This window comes from Lissotriton helveticus, chromosome 10 (assembly GCF_964261635.1).
Source record: "Lissotriton helveticus chromosome 10, aLisHel1.1, whole genome shotgun sequence".
In the NCBI taxonomy this organism is placed as follows: domain Eukaryota; kingdom Metazoa; phylum Chordata; class Amphibia; order Caudata; family Salamandridae; genus Lissotriton; species Lissotriton helveticus.
The window spans coordinates 849,943,519-849,962,349 of NC_136071.1; the positions used below are offsets into that span (position 1 = coordinate 849,943,519).

An 18,831-nucleotide genomic window follows, 5' to 3' on the forward strand; every position below is an offset into this window, starting at 1 on the left:
GTGACACTTAGTGGGAGAAGTATCCTGAAGTTTCAGTGGGATAGCCAGTCCAGAGACTGGTTTGCTGACATAATTCATTGCAACTGTAAAATTCTACTGTCGAAGGAACCCGTGTTAACTGGGTGGTTGTCACCATTATCACCGATGAGTTATTTTATACTTTTTTTTACAACAGATGCCTTTGAGGAGACACTGCTTGGCCTGTTCAGCTACTTACAAGACTTTTTAGAAGTCTTTTTGAGCATCTATCCCGCAGTGAAAGACAGACTTCACGCTCTAGGGTTTTCTTCGGCTCACGGATGGATCGCTCACCAGGGGATGGCTGTTATGAAACCACCTAAAGCAGTTAGCTGCCCAGTCATTTGGCTGAGAATGCCTGGCAAATCCAAAAGTGCTTGGCATTGCACACCTAATGTGTGAGCTTTTAGAATGTGAATCTTTTATATATAAAAAACACCCCTTTTTGACAAATTAAGCTTAAGGTGTGAATTAAGATTACGTTATTTCCTCTGTCGGAGGTAAAGTAGGTTTCAACTGAGCTACCGATAAACTGCATCAGAAGGCGGTTGGACACTGGAAGCACTGTTAAATTGATTTTTTAAACAGAAAAATAGCATTCTAAGCAGAGTTACAAATAATCCCTTCCTCACAGCATGAGGCAGAAAATGTCACATATTGTAGTCCCAGTGAGAGTCAAATTGAATATGTTTTAACGGTACTGGATGGACTTGGACATTTTCCCAAAGAAAATGGTAGTTGTTTCTATGAAAGTTTGATTTTACAGCTAATGTATAAGTTACAGTGGGACTCACAGCTCACCACCTCGCAGTATCATATCCCACTTTTAGACTCCCCTAAGCTATTCTTAGTTTGTTGTATCAAGTCCTACAAGGACATGACAGAGAAGAAAACAAGTTACTTACCTGTAACAGTAGTTCTCCAGTATTGGAAGCTTTCATAGATTCACATACCTGAATCATTTCCCCGTCGTCGAGACGGGAGTCTCCGGTATATAAAAAAGCAATGGTTAGCAGTATAGCTAATTGAAAAAAGGCCTTAGGCCCATTCCCTTTTGCAACCCATAACCTTTGTTATGTAAAAAAGGACCAAACTTTTCCCTTAGCCAATCAGAGCCACTCACCCTCTAGAACCCTCCTGAGAGAACCTTCTGCCCCTCAGATTTTCGGGCACGTGTGCTGTAAAACCGTTTGTGCCAAATCCGAGGTGAGCCTCTCAGGGGAGGAGGGTGGGCGTATGTGAATCTATGAAAGCTTCCAATACTGGAGAATGAATATGCTACTTACCAGTATGCATCTGTTCTTGGCATGTAGGGCTGCTAACATTCATATCTATAGCATAGATCGCCGCCTAGTGTTGGGTCCGGATGATTGCACATTGTTGTCCTGGAAGAGTCTTCGAAGTATCACGAGATAGGTGGCTCCTCCCCTGGACTACAGTGCGCATGGGCATCGACTCCATCCCCAGATTGTTTTTAGCCATTGTGGCAGAGATGGAGTGAAATAGTGTAAGTGATGTCCATGCTAATGATTGAATGCAAGAAAGGTCTGCAGCCGCTACGGGCGCCGGGGAGGAGGGCGGGCGATATGAATGTTAGCAGCCCTACATGCCAAGAACAGATGCATACTGGTAAGTAGCATATTCAGTTCGAGGCATGTGGGCTGCTGAATTCATATCTATAGCATAGAATACATAGCAGTCCCCCCATTAACGGCGGCCGCCTGTGCCAGCTGCAGAAGTCTGAAATAGTGTCTTAAGAACAGCCTGCCCTACAGCTGCCTGCTGCTTGGAGTGCACATCTACACAGTAATGTTTGGTAAACGTATGTGGTGTAGACCATGTGGCCGCTCTACAAATGTCTTCCAAAGGAATATTACCCAGGAATGCCATGGAGGCCCCCAACTTGCGTGTGGAGTGTGCTCTGGGGGGGAATGTTAAAGTGCGCTTAGCTTTCTGATAGCAAATCTGAATACACTTAACGATCCACCTGGCAATTCCTGCTTTGGAAATGGGGTTGCCTTTGTGCGGTGCTGAGAAGGCAACAAAGAGTTGTTGTGTCTTTCTAAAATGTTTGGTTCTGTCAATGTAGTACATTAACGCCCTTTTGACATCAAGCGTGTGGAGCATTCTTTCTGCCAGTTTCAGGGTTTGGAAAGAACGCGGGCAGTTCTATGGTTTGATTGACATGAAACTGCGACACCACCTTAGGAAGAAACTTGGGGTTAGTGCGCAGCACCACCCTGTTTGAATGAATTTGTATAAATGGCTCTTGTATTGTGGGCGCCTGTAGCTCACTAACACGTCTGAGAGACGTGATGGCAATGAGAAAAGCCACTTTCTATGTCAAGAACTGAATCTCACATGAATGTAGAGGCTCAAACGGGGGACCCATTAATCTGGTGAGGACCACATTGAGGTTCCACACAGGAGCCGGTGGGGTCCTGGGAGGGATGACCCGCTTCAGCCCTTCTAGGAATACTTTAATGGCAGGCACCCTGAAAACAGAGAGATGCTGCCTGTTCTGGAGATAAGCCGCTATGGCGGATAAGTGTATCCAAATGGAAGCGTATGCTAGATTGCATTTGTAAAGATGTAACAAATAGCAGATGATATTAGGAATGGATGCATCTAGCGGGTTGATATTGTGTTCTGTACAGTAAATGACAAACCGCTTCCATTTTGCCGCATAGCAAGCTCTGGTAGTGGGCTTTCTTGCCTCCCGGATGATGTCCATGCATTCAGGAGGCAAAGTAAGGTAGCCAAACTAAGACCTCAGGAGCCAGATCGCCAGATTGAGCGGTTGCGGATCTGGGTGCTGAATGTCGCCATGGTTCTGCGTCAAGAGCCTTGGTGTGAGGTGCAGCCTTTGATGCGGTACCACAGAGAGTTCTAGAAACGTGGTGTACCATGGTTGGCGTGCCCACGTTGGAGCAACCAGGATGAGCGTCATCGAGTGTTGCTTTAGCTTTCTTGCCACCAGCGGAATGAGAGGTGCTGGGGGAAAAGCGTACGCAAATCTGCCGGACCAGTTCATCCATATCGCATTGCCCTGCGACTGTGGGTGAGGGAACCTGGCGGCAAAGCTTTGGCATTTTGCGTTTTCCTTTGTGGCAAACAGGTCGATCTCTGGATGACCCCATTGCTGGAAGTACGGGTGGAGTACTGATGGATGTATCTCCCACTCGTGCATTTGGTGGCTGTACCTGCTGAGCAGGTCCGCCATCCGATTGTCCTTGCCCGGGAGGTGTTCCGCCATGAGGAAGATGTTCCTCTGAATGGCCCACTTCCACATGCTCTGAGCCAGATGAGACAACTGTGGAGAGTGTGTACCTCCCTGCTTTTGGATGTAGCACATGGCTGTCATGTTGTCCGTCCGGATCAACACGACTTTGTTGCACAGATGTACTTTGAAGGATTTGAGTGCCATGAAGATTGCCATCAGTTCTAGATAGTTGATGTGCATCCTCTTTTGTTGCGTCGTCCATAGACACTGCACCGTGTAGTGGAGCACATGAGTCCCCCATCCCTGGAGAGACGCGTCCGTCGTCAGGATAATCTGTGGCACAGGCTCTTGGAACGGTCGGCCCTTGCAAAGGTTGTGTGGATTCCACCAATGCAGAGAGTTGTATGCCCGACCGGTCACCAACACTAGGTCTTTTAGCTGTCCTTGAGCCGGAGTCCACTGATGCGCCAAGCATTCTTGGAGCGGACGCATATGCAACTGTGCATGCGGGACTATGAAGATGCAGGAGGCCATCATGCCTATCAACTGCATGAACACTCTCGCTGGGAGAGAGTGTTGCGGTCTGAACCTCTGGATGAGCGACTGGATGTTGTCGATCCTCGCTGGGTTTGGCTGAGCTGTGGCAGCCAGAGTATTTATCGTCGCGCCCAAATACTGCCGCACATGGGCTGGCTGAAGGTGCGACTTTGAATAGTTCAGTGAAAACCCCAGACCGTGAAGGAGGTGAATGGTGTGGGACATGTCTGCGGCGCACTGCTGTGCCGACTTGGCTTGAACGAGCCAGTCGTCTAGGTAAGGGTAGACATGTATGTTCTGTCTCCTGAGGTGCGCTGCCACTGTCGCCAGACACTTGGTGAACACTCTGGGGGCAGTGGTCACCCCGAAGGGTAGGACCTTGAACTGGTAATGCCTGTTTTGTACGGTGAACCGGAGGTATTTCCTGTGGGATGGATGGAGTGGTATGTGAAAATAAGCATCCTTGAGGTCCAAGGTTGCGAGGAAGTCCCCCTGGTTTAGCAATGGAAGAACCTGCTGCAGTGTCAACATGTGGAAGTGTTCTGAAAGAATGTACTGGTTCAGAGGCCTGAGATCCAGGATCTGTCTGAGTGAGCCGTCCTTTTTGGGGATTAAGAAGTACAGGGAGTACACCTCTGTGCCTTCCTCCTCCACTGGCACGAGCTCTATTGCGCCTTTTTGCAGCATCACAAGAACCTCCTGCTGCAATAAGTGCAAGTGCTCTGCTGACATAGGCCGTTGTCTTGGGGGTATGTTGGGTGGAGTGGACGTTAACTCCAAACAATAACCGAACTGGATAAGTTTCCTTACCCACCTGTCCGTGGTGATGGACTTCCAGACTGGCAGGAACTGTTGGAGTCTCCCCCCGACAGGTGTTGGATGGTCGGGGGGCAGTGACAGGAAGTCACTGTTTGTTGGCGGCAGAGGAACGGGAACTGTTGTTGCCTCTGCCATTGGCGCTGTTTCCTCGGTAACCTCCTCTACCCTGTTTGGGGTACGAGGACTGCGCCCCACTTTTACTGAATTGCGTCTGCTGTGCCAAGTGTCCTCTGTTAACACCTCTACTGCCTGAGCGACGAAAAGTGTTCCCTCTGAATTGCTGAGACTGAAGAGCACCCATGGATTTAGCTGTCTCAGTATCTTTTTTGATTTTTTCGAGGGTGGTGTCAACCTCTGGGCCAAATAGTCTGTCAGGATTAACGGGCTGGTTGAGGATAGTAGTCTGTATCTCTGGCTTGAACCCTGAGATTCGTAGCCATTCTTGACGCCTCAACATCACACTAGTGTTAATCGCTCTCGCTGCCGTATCTGCAACGTCGAGCGTACATTTAATTGCAGCGTTGGAGATGAGCTTGCCCTCCTGTATAAGCATCTCAGCTCCCTCTTTAAACTCGTCTGGAAGGTGTTGCAATAGCTGCTCTAAGGTGTCATAGTGTGCCCTATCGTATCTGGCCAACAGAGCTTGTGTGTTTGATATGCGCCAGATGTTGGCTGCCTGTGCTGCCACCCTTTTCCCAGATGCCTCCAGCACTTTTGACTCTTTGTCCGGGGAAGGAGCTTCCCCCGTTGTCTGGGAGTTCGCCCTCTTGCGGGCATTAGAGACCACTAAAGAGTCCAAAGGTAACTGGCCCCCTATGTAAGTTGGGTCGCCAGGTGCCGGCCTGTATTTCTTCTCTATTCTGGGGTTGACAACCCTTGCTCTCGTGGGTTCCTTGAAAAGGTCTGTGGCATGCTTGAGGACCCCTTTGAGCATTGGAAGCGTTTTCACAGTTTTTTCGGCAGCAGAGAAAGTGTCAAATAAAAAGTCAACTTCCACAGGGTCAGCATGCATCTCCACTTTATGGTTTGTAGCTGCCCTTTCAATCAAGGCATTGAATGCCGCAGAGTCTTCAGTGGGAGAAGTTTTCACTCCATAAACCTGAGGGCCATGGACAGCTTGCTGGTCCCCATGATCACCAGAGTCCATCCACGAGTCCCGTTGCTCATCAGGGTCTGTGTTTTCTGGAAAATTGTACTCCTCATCTTGCTCACCCTCATCTGCATCTGAGCAAGTGGGTGAAGGTGTTGGACTCCTCCTAGGTTGTGAAGGAATGTGTTCAACAAGTACTGGTGTCTCTGGTGCTGGCCTTTTCCGTTTTAGAGGTATTACAAACGACTCCAAAGGCTGCGATGTAATTTTCCTCTTGTAGAGCGCGAGTGTTCCCGTGTCGGCGTCGATGAAACGTTCAGACTGCTCTTCCAATAAAGGTTGTCGATGACCAAACCCTCCACTCAGTTGAGTTTGCTTCAACCCTTCAGAGTCCTTGGGCACCGATCGTGGTGCAAAGGCCTTCGGCGCCACCTTCGGTGGTAGAGTATAGAGAATCGGCATCGAAGTCTTCTTCGGTGGGACCATTGGCGGTGGCACCGAGGGCGTTTTCGGCTCCGACGTTGACGCCTTGTCCCGTATCCGTTTGAGGGAGTCCGAGACCTGCTTCGTAAAAGAAGCGGATGGTTTCGTCGACCCGACCGATGACCTCGGTCCACCCCCAGGGGAAGACCCGAGCGTCGATGACTTCTGTTTAGACGCCGGAGGCGCAGACGGATCCTCGACAACTGCACTTCGGCCGCCTTCCACGGCCACAGGCGTCGACGCCGACTGCTTCGGGTCGGCAGCCTTTGCCTTTTGCGTCGGGACTCCAGACTTCGGCTCGGTGCCCTTTGCCGACTTCGTCTCGACGGCCCTTTTGCCTGTTGGTGCGTGAGCCTTGGCTGAAGTCGGTTCGACAGTCTTCTTTGACTTAGACTCGATCACCTTGCTCGACGACCTTCTTCGAGCTTGGCTCCCTGACCACTTTCGGCACCTTTGCCTGATCGACATGCGTCTTAGGCTTCGAGGCCTCCGAAGACGACGGCGTCGATGGTGGAGCTGACATCTTCGGTTTCGATGGCGTATCGGCCATCTTTGTTTTCGTCGTCACCGATGTTTTTAGTTTCGGTTTCGATTTAGGTAATGGCGGCTCCGCGGAGGTGTCCGTAGATGGGCCGTGGATCGAGGTGCAAGGTCTTGGGTAAGGCCGTGTGGCGATCCCGTGACCTGAGCCAATGTAAGAGTACGAACGGGCATAGCTCTTCCTCCGAGCTATCTTCCATGGCCCCATAGGCTTCTTCGTCGTCCCCTACCTCATCGACGTTTTCTGCTAGGTCTTGGCCTTCGACGTCTTCTCCGTAGTCGGCCTCGACCTCCGCCGATGCTGGTGAAATTTGCAGTTGAAGCTCTTGCTCGTCTGCTTCGGGGTCTTCGAAGATGTCCGCCGGGGCCGATCGCTGGGCCTCGAGGCGCGCCACGCGCCGAAGCTTGATCGTCTTCTTCGATCTAAATCTCGAACAAGCCATACAGTTGGCCTCGTCGTGGTCCGGCGACAGGCACTTGTTGCACACAGGATGGACGTCGATGTGTGGGTACTTAGAACCACACACGGGGCAGTGTTTGAACGGACCCCGTTCCATCGTCGTATCGGCAAAGTCTTGCTGCGTCGACAGGGCCTCGATGACCGAAGAGTCACCCGACTCCTCAGATATCCGACTCAACGAGTTGGAGTATACACGAGACCGAACGCGAACAATACCGACGTGGTAAAGGAAGGCCTTTTGGCCTAGAAAGAGTTTTTATATCGATTCCGAACCGGAGATGTCGAAATCACATCCGAACCCAATGGCGGAAAAAAACAATCTGGGGATGGAGTCGATGCCCATGCGCACTGTAGTCCAGGGGAGGAGCCACCTATCTCGTGATACTTCGAAGACTCTTCCAGGACAACAATGTGCAATCATCCGGACCCAACACTAGGCGGCGATCTATGCTATAGATATGAATTTAGCAGCCCACATGCCTCGAACCTACAGTTACAGGTAAGCAACTTGTTTTCTTACTCCAGTATCGGAGCTTTCATAGATTCACATACCTAAATCAGAATAGCGAGCAGTACCATATAGCACATTTTGTTTTTTGTCACCTGCTTTTCACAAATAGGCAACACAAGATACTTGCACATAGTAGTAACTGTATAAAAATACACAGAGACATATCGCCCATAAATGACATATCCAATATCATACAACAATAAAATGTGCTTTTCTTACCAACCAAAGGATGGAGGGATGAGAAAGGAGGCTAACCGTTATTGGTAAAGGTTCCTCAGCACCGCTTGTCCCACTGCTACATCGCTTCTTGCATGTGCATACAGGCAGTTATGCCTGGTGAAGGTATGCGTACTCCTCCAGGTAGCTGCTCTGCAGATGTCCTGAATAGAGACGCATGAAAATAGAGCCGTAGAGGTTGATACCGCTCTTGTGGAATGTGCACGAACATGTGCTTGTAATGGCTTCCCCGCTGCCCGATGACAAAATTTAATGGCATTTGAGATCCACCGTGCAATTCCCCGTTTTGATAACGGGAAACCTTTCCTGGGGGCACTAAAAGCCACAAACAATTGTGTAGATTTTCTGAAAGGTCTTGTCCTTTGCAAATAAAATTTCAGGCAACGCTGGACATCCAGAGTGTGGAGAGTCCTCTCCGCCGCCGTAGATGGTTGCGGAAAGAATCGTTTCAGGATTAATGGCGCATTTAAGTGGAAATCCGTTGGTACTTTTGGAATTAACTTTGGATTTGTTCTGAGCACCAATCTGTCTTGCCTGAATTGCAGAAAATGGGGGCTGGATTTCTCCAACCCTTCTGGATGATGTTAGAGCTATCAATAGAGCCACCTTCCAGGATAGGAATTTTAGATCAGTTTTGTGAATTTGCTCAAATGGTAGTTTCATCAGTTGTGATAAAACAATGTTCAATTGCCATAGAGGCGGTGGGGCCTACTGGGTGGATAAACTCAAAACAACTGGTTAATGAATTGCTTCACAATTCTTTCTGACCACAGAGATGGACCTTCTCCTGTATCTTGAAATCGCCGCCAAATGCACTTTAATTGAGGCATGGGCTAATCCAGACTTTGCCAGCCTTAGTAAATATGGGATGATTTAATGCGCCTCCGCTCGCAGAGGATGCAATTCGTTCTTCTGACACCAGAGGCAGAATCTTTTCCATTTCATCCTGTACGTCCTATTAGTGCTTTCAGCTCTTGCCTTTGCCAGGATTTCTCTGCATTCTGCCGGAAAGTTTAAGCTATGAAATTCTCCGTAGTCAGGAGCCAGGCCGCTATTTGCAGTGATGTCGGGTCTGGATGCCGCACTTGTCCCTTCTCCATAGTCAACAGTGCTGGTATTGGCTGAAGACGTATTGGCTCGGTCTCTGACAAAAGGAACAGCTCTGTGAACCAATGCTGCCTGGGCCACCAAGGGGCTATTAGTATCATCCTCCACGGTTCCTTTTTAATCTTCGTGAGCACTCGTGGCAGGAGGGGAATCGGCGGAAAGGCGTAGACAAAGACGCCTGACCATACCATGGAAAACGCATTCCACCCATGATCCCCTCTGGTGAATCCAGCTTGCAAAGAACTGGCCTTTCTTGTTCTGGGCTGTGGCAAACAGATCCACCGTTGGCATCCCCCACTTGGCAAAGATGGTCCTTAGCTCCCACTCATGACAGGTCGTTTTTTGCCTGCTGAGGGTGTCTGCTGTCATGTTTTGATCTCCTGGAAGATGTATGGCCGTCAGAGTCACTTTGTGATCTATCGCCCATTTCAAAAAATTTTGAGCTTCCTTTGACAGAGAGAGGGAGATCTTGTGCCACCCCCCCTGTTATGGTTAAAATTGTACATGTGTACATAAATACAATATACTACGAAAAAAATTAGCACTTCAGTTATAGCTAAGATTTAGTCAACACATGGTGTACACACACGGTGCATGCCATGTCCATAGCATTGCCTGTGTCAAACGTTTATTGTGAAATAGAAACGGATACATTTGCATTTATGGTAGCCCCCCACTAGACGCTGCAAATATGCTCATCATCAAGTTCTTCAGTAAGCTAGGGTGTCTTAAAAAAATAAATAAAAAATAAAAAATAAAAGCACACAAATACCTCTGCTTCCACTTCTGGTACTTTGCACTTCCTGCATTTCTTGCCTCGACAATGCCTTCCGCACTTCTGCATTATGCCCATTGATGGTGTGGTATTTCTGTACTGTAATACAAAAAGAGGTAAAATAAGCAGAAAGTATCTGCACTGTGTTCCCCCTTGTTCACATCTTGCTGACGACTGACTAACAATTCAGGCAGCATTAGATGGCACGTCTACAAGAATATTTCCCTTCGGGCCGTTGAGTTGCTACTCGGAGTAAAGTTTCTGTGTGACAGAGTACCCATAACTTTATTGTGCCAACCCAGATGGGAAGAATAAGTGGGAGTTGCAAATGAGGAAGCGCAAGGAGTCGAGGTATCACCATTTAACAAAGAAGTTATGCCATTGAAAATGTGAACCATGGAGCACAAGATATAGATTTCTGCAGAATGACATGCCATTATTACACTTCAGCTTTAACAAAAAATGCAGTGTGCACCTCTAAATATCAGCAAGATTAAGATCACTTACAAACAATTTTATCTACTGGATCATGGTCATCGAAAGTAACAAATCCGAAGCCTCTTTTTTTGCCTGACTGCTTATCAGCAATAACTTCAATGCTTTCAATTTTGCCATACTCCTCAAAATAGTCCCTTAAGTGGTGTTCATCTGTGTCTTCTTTAATTCCACCAACAAACAGTTTTTTGACAGTTACATGGGCACCAGGCTTTCCGGATTCCTAGAGAAAAAAGTTGTAAAGAAGATTTAAAGCAGAGATACACTTAGAAAAGAGTTTCTCCCAAAAGCTAAATCCAAATAAGCAAGTTATTCCCCATTGTAAATCCATCAATGCTAGCTTTTCTGCCACGTTCAGCAAATTACTTTAAGATCATGCAGAGAAACTAGTTGTCTACCGGTAATTCCAGCTCTCCACGGTTGACTTCTTTTATAAATTAATATGGTGCAATCATTCCCAGAAGTAAGGCTTAGAATCCCCAGTAATATTAAAATAGCAATAGACCATGTTAAAATGCCACAGGTCCAACACTGTTTTGCTTGGTTGTAAGGTCTAATCATTTGGAACAACCAAAACGTCAACAAACTCTACGAGTAGAGAACACCACAGCTCCGATTTCTACTGCATGTCACGAGACACAATCATCACGACAACGGATGATTGTATGGAAAGGTCGGAATGCTCACATGCACGATCAGTAAGAGGTCTGTGATCGGAGCAAGAAAAAGCAATCCACATAAACATCCTAAAGAGGCATGCCATCACAATGGGCCTCCACACATTTCTTGCCAAGCCACCCGAATTAGAACAACTATTAGCTCAAAGTACAATAAAGTCTAACGTGGAAGCTCAAGGTTGTACAACCTGTCAGAGCCAACGTGAACACACCTGCCAAGAGTCCAAATCAGGAGAACGGAATGAGCAGGTGGATACCTTCAGTGGCACCTGGTTTGCTCCATCAGGGTCAAAAGCAACTCATCTTCTAAAAGTAGTGCCCGTCTACCCTCGAACTGTTTACCACGCTGCAGAACAAGAATTGCCTGTATTTCACATGCAGGCACTAGCAACTGGAGACAAAGTCTTATGAATGGCGTGTCAACGTTTTTGCCTATGACGTCCCCCTCATCCGCATGGTGCTAGGAAAGGCCACCGTGAAACTTTGTTCATAGATTCTCAAAGCCTTGGCGCTGCAACACCGATTTTTGTTACATTGTGCAAGAGCAGCGCTGATTTGAGATAAGGATGTCTCCACCAAAATAGGTAACAGCAGCCAGAAAAATTTAACACAGTAAGCAGTAGTTATGAGATCGGCAGAATATTTGAGGGGGAATGAGCTTCAAAATGTTTAGTTAGCTGTTAAAAACGCGGTTTAGAAGAGCCCAAACCGAGGACTCACTTGATATGCTGCGAAAAAACGAGAGCCTCTGCTGTAGGTGCACGAAGACAATCTGCTCCCTTGCTGAGAAGTGAATAATCCAAAACAATGCGGTCGATGGGCTCAGTTACAGACGTTGTGTGGAAACAAGTTTCCGATTTTAAAATACCAAAGGATTCTCTAAATGATGGGGAATATTCCATGTATGTAACCGAAGACTAAAGATCAAACCCAAGACTTGTGGCAGGCGAGGTAAAATATGCCTCATTCAATGGAAGCCCCCAATAACAATGAACCAATTACTAGCACATTTAGAAAATGATTAAATTCCCTGTAGGTGCTTTTTCTTTTTAACATTTCCACCAACCCGCTCCCTCCAAATAACTACTTACCTCCAAGAAACTCAGACAATAAAACGATTTCGTTTTTTAAATGGGGTGTGCACAGGCTTACCTCTCTTGCTACTGCTCTTTTCGGCTCCACTACCCTTCCATCAATTGAATGAGGCCTGGCAGACATAGCTGCATCCACTTCATTCATCGAGGAGAATGTAACAAAGCCAAATCCCCTTGATCGCTTGCTTCCAGGATCTCTCATAACCTATAAGACATGTTATTGTAGGTCTGGTTTAAAATAGCTTTCATATAATTCACGAGAAGACCGTAAATATGGCCATGCATTTTATCTCAACACAGCAAGGAAACAGTACGTGAATAAACATTTTCGTAAAACTGGGACCTTGGTTTACTATACAGGCCAAAATAACTGACTTTTTGACAAAAACATCACATTTTCATATTCTATTCTACTTGGCTCACATCGAAGGATACAGGTGTTATAGTAAATAAGATAATACAACCTGGGCAAACATTGTCTCTGTGTACCTTGAGCCGGATTAAGTTTCATTACGAGAAGTTACTTAGCTGTAGGTTTCCAGTGCCATTACATTCCCAGGTGTCGAGCTGTGATTTCTTACCTGCAATTATGCTTATATACACCAGGAGATTAAGGTGGTATTAAAAGGACACGCTCACCTTCTTTTAAGAGAGGACTAGAAACTGGCTGTCCACCGCTACACATCCCTGTATGGAACAGCGCCCAAGCAATGTCTTGTGTGGTGGGTAGGGGTGGGCGGAATTTGCGTAGAGGCACTTCGGAAAGCTCAGCGAAATGGTAAAAAAAATCTCTGCGAGCACGAAAACGTTCTGCGAACACGCGGAATTGCTTGTTCCGTCCGTTTACGAACGCGGTTTGCGTGCTCGGGGAGCAATATCTCGCGAACATGCATTTTGAAAGCGCGAGCAAGCAAAAAATTCCACAAAACCGCGTATTGCGGAATTTTTGGCAATTTCACGTTTTCCGCGGAACGCGAAATTACCCCAATTCTGCAAATTCCGCAAACGGAACGGAATTTACCGCTAAGGCCTAGTGGTGCACAAGTTCCACTGTGTTAAACTTGACAAATGTCTACTAGTGGCACTCCTGCCTAGAGCATGGAAGAAGTTGCCATCAGACTCCTCGTGGAATGAGCTATAACTGTGTGCGAGAGGACTTCCTACTTTTGCTAGACAAAAGCTATTGTTTTAGCAACCTATCTTGATATTCCGAGGTTTTGAGACTGGGAAGTCTTTACAAGGTCTGGAGAAGGACACTAGAGGCTGGTTGGATTCTCTTATTTGCTTAGTTTTATCCTTAGAGAACAGCAGGGAAGGTTCTATGGTCCTAAACCTAAAGGCATGGATCTGACTCCTCGCCGTACTAACTCTCCTCAAAGATGTTATGGCCAAGACAAAAGCAGTTTTCCAGGTTAAGTATTTTATGTTTGATTTATGAATTGGTTCAAACAGGTCTGCCACCAACATTGATGTTAAAGCTCAAACTGTGGTCAGTGTCATAGATGGTATGGGGTGTCCGCTTTTTGTTAGAGGCTTAGCTATGTGCATGTATTGAGATGGTTATATCCCGATTCCCCTTTTTCAGTACTAAGAAATAGTCGAATACTAAAAGGGAAGAAGCGCCTAGCAGTCTTTTGATTACATAAAATATATGGTGGCCCTAAAAAAGAACTTATAAGGACAACCCGTGGAGGTGTCTCGCGTCTACTCTTTATTTTAATTGAACGTTCCTTTGGACAGGACACTTGAATAGGATTACTTTGGTGACCAACAAGTGTTTTAATTGTCAGTTTTTACATTGTGAGATTCCCGCATTGGTGATCAATCTGCTATTGGTAAGCAGGAGAAGAGAGAGTGACGCCCCCCTGTCATTAATTCTACACTCGACTTTACGATGTTAGGATTCTCGGACACATTTTTATAACAAAGCCTGAAGAAGGTGGTTTGGACCAGTTACTACCATGAAACGCGTTGCCTTTGGTCATTTTTTATTTGTCATGTTATATATTCTTTTTAATGATGCTTTCTTATGAAATGTTCACTTACATATGATATGTTTTTAATTGTGTATTAAATGCTTTTTGATTATGATGTTGAATTGTGAAACAGTTATCCCCTTTATGTGCTTTATTAAGTATTTTTTAAGAATTTGTGCCACAAAAAAGGTTTGGTCCTTATATAGATTAGCTGAGTATTTTTTATTAGATAGGGAATTGTGAAAACATTTTTCAAATTGCATTCACTTGGTGAATAAAACATTTATATACTTCTCTTCGGCATTTTCAATAATTTAATATATGAGTGAGGTTTGAGTTCCACTGTATGCTATTGAGGAGTCCCAAAGGGAATTTTAATTGACATAGATGGTATGAATACTTCCTTCATAAACCTTTTTAGAATCTTGTGTAACCCTTGTGTTCACACAAGATACAGTATACGAAATGGCTGCCAGATAAATTCTGATTGAGGTACATTTTGCCCCCCGTAAATCCCTAGTAAGTGGTACCCTAGGTAACCAGGGACCGGGAGGAGAAGAGGATCCCCTAGTATCCCCCCCCCCCCACAAAACTAGGACCAGGCCACTGCCCTTGCAGCTTGCATACCCAGAGAGGAAAAAGACAAAGTCAACATGGCACCATGCCAGCCAGCACTGCCTGATGGTATAGGTAAGTCAACCCTCTAGCAGGCCTTACAGCCCCAAGGCAGGGTGCACTATACCACAGGTGAGGGCATAGCTGCATGAGTAGATATGCCCCTACAATACTTAAGTCAATTCTCAAATATTATAAGTACTAGTAAGCCATGAGTACATAGGCTTCACTGAAACCATGAGTGCTTGGTACCAAACAACTCATTGTAAGAAATCTGCCTAAAAGAAGTTCTGTTTACGTTTTATTCTGGATGGCAAGCTCGGTGGATGGTGATTAAACTCCGTTTGACCATACTGAATTACATCCAGCACCCACTTGTCTGAGGTTGAAGAAGGTAGATATACTGCCCGTATATTGGTATCTGGTGCAAGAAAATTGTCAGTGATATCTGGTATCTTATGCCTTTTGTTAAGCCATGCGTTTCTGTCTTGAGAAGCACTGATGTTTTACTCTGTCATAACTTTTAGTTACAGGGTACATAATCCAGATACAGCCGAGGTATTTGAGGTGGCTGATGTGCTGGAAAGCCATGGGACATATAGATCACCGAAGGTCAGCATTCTCCCTCATCCTCAAATGGAATATGCCTTTCGTTACTACAGGGTGCCTAGGGAGTAGGCCGTGCATGTTCAATACTCAGCAGAGCATCGCCCCTGATTTGGAAAGAAAAAAAACGAAGAAAAAAAAAAAAGGCCACCCCCGCTAAATGGGACATTCTGACATTATTCGGACTGTTGACACATGTGGTTTTTAGGTCTCGCCTAACGTTGCTGAGCACATGCGCAGTCGCTCGACGAGATTTATTGTCTGAGGACTTTCAGAAAAGGGCTTTAAGCCCCGCCCCTCATTTCCTTTTTTTTAAAAATATTTTTATTGACAATTTTTACAGCACATTTTAACCCCCCCCCCCCCCCCGCACCAGACAATATCCTTTAACAATAGATATACTTATACATCTTGTAGGAAAACATATTTATGGGAAAGAAAAAAAGAAAAAAAGAAAAAGAAAAAAAAACATGAGATTTAATTCAATATAATAGGATCATTAGACCACAAATTAATAAAGAAAGGAGCTTGAAGGCGCTATAATCAAGAAACTAGAGGGCAACAAGAAACGAGAGCAAGAAAAATCGTCAAAAACAGGAAGACAGAGACAAAGCCGCCAAAAAGTCGAAAAGCAGGAAACATGAGTACAGTCATGAGTACAAATTAACCCCTCTGGTTGTTCACCCCCCTACATTAGCCATTCTAATTTTCCACTCTGCGATAGGCTTCCACAACTGTAGACCAAGTATTCTACCCTTTTCCCCCCTTCTGGCGTAAATAGCTTTCTCTAGGTTATGGATGCACAGTAACCTAGCCATCCAGTGCTGAAACGGGGGTGGTGTCTTGTCTTTCCATGTAGTTGCTATACACAGGCGTAGAACTGCCATAGCCACAAATATAAAGCCCTCATTTGGATATTGCAGATTACTCCCTTCTACTCCTAATAGTATTATTTCTGGTGTCAGCTTCAATTTAAATGCCAATGATTTGTCAAAGAATGATTCAATACTTTCTATCAGTGGAGAGAGGTTTGGGCACCCTGCAAACATGTGCAGTATATCTGCCTCCGTACTGTCGCACCTTGGGCATCTAATCCCCTGTGTACCTCCCCACTGGGCGATTCTAGCTGGGGTATAATACAATTTGTATATCGTCTTATAGTGTTGTGTCTGCAACGCAGCTGAGCAAAGAATTTCTCTTCCTAGCTTTAATGACTTTAAGAACACTCCCTCTGATACTCCTAGGGCTTCCCTCCATTTAGTCTCATATCTCTCCATGTCATCCCCTCGATGCTCTATAAATTCTGCATATAATCTTTTAATTGTACAAGATTCTGCCCCCTCAATCATCTGCAGAATCGAATTTCCTTTAAAGCCCATCGGTCCCCCCCGTTTATTACCTAGGAAGCTTCTTATTTGTAGATATTTAAAAAAAACACCTACTGCTGACCCCAAATTCCTGCTGGATTTCTGTGAATTGCCTTATCCCTGATTCACCTATTAGATCCCCCATATTTTTAATTCCTGACCGAGCCCATTCCCTAAATATAGTGTCGGCGAATATTTCAGGTGGCAGCGTAGGATCCTCTATTATTCTAGTGTATGCATGAAACCTTCCTAAGCCAAAACTTTTCTTAAACGATTTCCATATTTTGTCCGCCGCTTCTAGTGTCTTAAACCTAGTTCGCTTGATATAACTTGGCTCCGAATATCTAAGGAGGGCATTGTTTGTCTCGTCACCGAGAATTATCCCGTACACCTCTAACGACCCTGTAGGATACTCAGTTTCCCTCTCAGCTCCTCCTAGCAAACCGGTCATTTGTTGCATAGCTGCCGCCCAATAATACATTTTAAGGTCTGGTAATGCCCATCCCCCCCTATCCCGTGGCAATGACATATATTTCAGGGCTCTTCTTGTCTTTCCCTGAGACCACACAAATCGATTTACCATGTTCTCCACCTTATTGAACCAAATCATACTAAAAAACAACGGAATAGTTCTAAATAGATACAAACATTTCGGCAACAAATTCATTTTTATGTAGTTTACTCTACCTAATATGGACATATGTAAATTATTTACCCTATCCAAGTCCCTTTTTGCTTTCGTAATAATAGGCTCAATGTTCATTTCTACCAACTTTCCTAGCTCTGCCGTGATCTTAATACCCAAATACATCCCCTCACCAACCACCCGTGCATCTGTACATATTGTATACGTGTTCTTTATAATTTGTGACTTACTTTTATTAAGAGCATACCCTGCTATTCGACCAAACCGATCTGCCTCCAGTTCTATTTCTCTTATTGCATCTATTGGGCTAGGTGTGATGACCGCAATATCATCTGCATATGCTAGAACTTTAATATCTCCCATCCTGGTAGTTAGTGGAGTAATTTTTACATTCTGCTCAAATCTTCGTATCAAGGGGTCGATATACATAGCAAACAAGAGGGGTGAGCAAGGGCATCCTTGCCGCGTTCCCCTAGTAATAGCCAGAGGACTAGTGCGGTCTGAGTTTACCCTGACACAAGCAGTGGGATTTGTATAAAGTGACTGTATAACTCTTACGAATACTTCCCCTATTCCCCCCCTTCTCATAACTGCCCACAGATACTCCCAGGCCACCCTGTCAAAGGCCTTTTCGGCATCCAGTAACATGGCTGCCATAGGGTTCCCCTCTACTTCCTGAGCATCAAAAAGTGTTATCATCTTCCTGATATGTAATGTGGTGCCCCTTTGTGGTATAAAGCCATGTTGATTAGAGCTAACCAATTGAGTTATTATTTTAGCGAATCTGGTTGCCTGTATTTGAGAATATTTTAGTATCTGCGTTGATTAGTGTTATGGGGCGGTACGACCCTGGTTCTGTTGCATCCTTCCCCTTTTTAAGTATAATTACAATATCCGCCCCAGCCCAGCTTGCCGGAATTGCCTGCCCTTGCTGCACCCCTCTAAATGTTCTTGCTAGATCCTTAAATATGGAGGGCAGGAATACCCTATAAAACTCTCCTGGTATCAAGTCTGGGCCAGCTGCTTTCCCCTTTGGTAAACCCAGTATGGCCTCATTAATCTCCTCATCACTCAAATCGGCATCCAGGAAATCTCTGTCCTCGCTATTCAATACCTTACCCGGAATATTTTGTAAATAATCCGCAATCTCCCTCTTATCTCAAATTTGCTCTTCTTTATATAGTTTACTATAAAACTCCCTAAATACCTCTGTTATCCCCCTCTCATCCGTGACCAGCCGCCCCGCATTATCTTTTATTTCCTTCATCTCACCCTTGGCTATCCTTTGTCTTGTACGTGCTGCTCGAGTACGTCCTATCTTTTCACTAAATTCATAGCAGCTTTCTCTCTGTGTGTCATATATCCTGGCAGCTTTAATTGCCACCCCTTCTAGAGCCTCTGCCCTTGCTATAGTTAATTCCAATACACGCTCGTTATACAGCTGCTGGTCTGCTATGGCCTGCTCCAATCTCGCCTCAGCTAATCTCAAGACATTATTTAACCGTTCGCTCTCTGTTTTCTCTTTCCTTTGTTTAGCTATAGAATAGCTAAGTGT

The 18,831-nt window shown here is 45.6% G+C and overlaps 1 protein-coding gene across 1 annotated transcript in view; it reads right to left on the minus strand.

The window, feature by feature from the left end:
• Positions 1 to 18,831, minus strand: part of HNRNPA2B1 (heterogeneous nuclear ribonucleoprotein A2/B1) — a 174,505-nt gene that overhangs the window by 145,385 nt on the left and 10,289 nt on the right. The window contains exons 3-5 of the mRNA XM_078663462.1: positions 12,125 to 12,271; positions 10,308 to 10,518; positions 9,798 to 9,899 (exon numbers count right to left, since the gene is read on the minus strand). Of these exons, the coding sequence (XP_078519588.1) occupies positions 9,798 to 9,899; positions 10,308 to 10,518; positions 12,125 to 12,271 (460 nt within the window). The remainder of the gene's footprint in view (positions 1 to 9,797; positions 9,900 to 10,307; positions 10,519 to 12,124; positions 12,272 to 18,831) is intronic.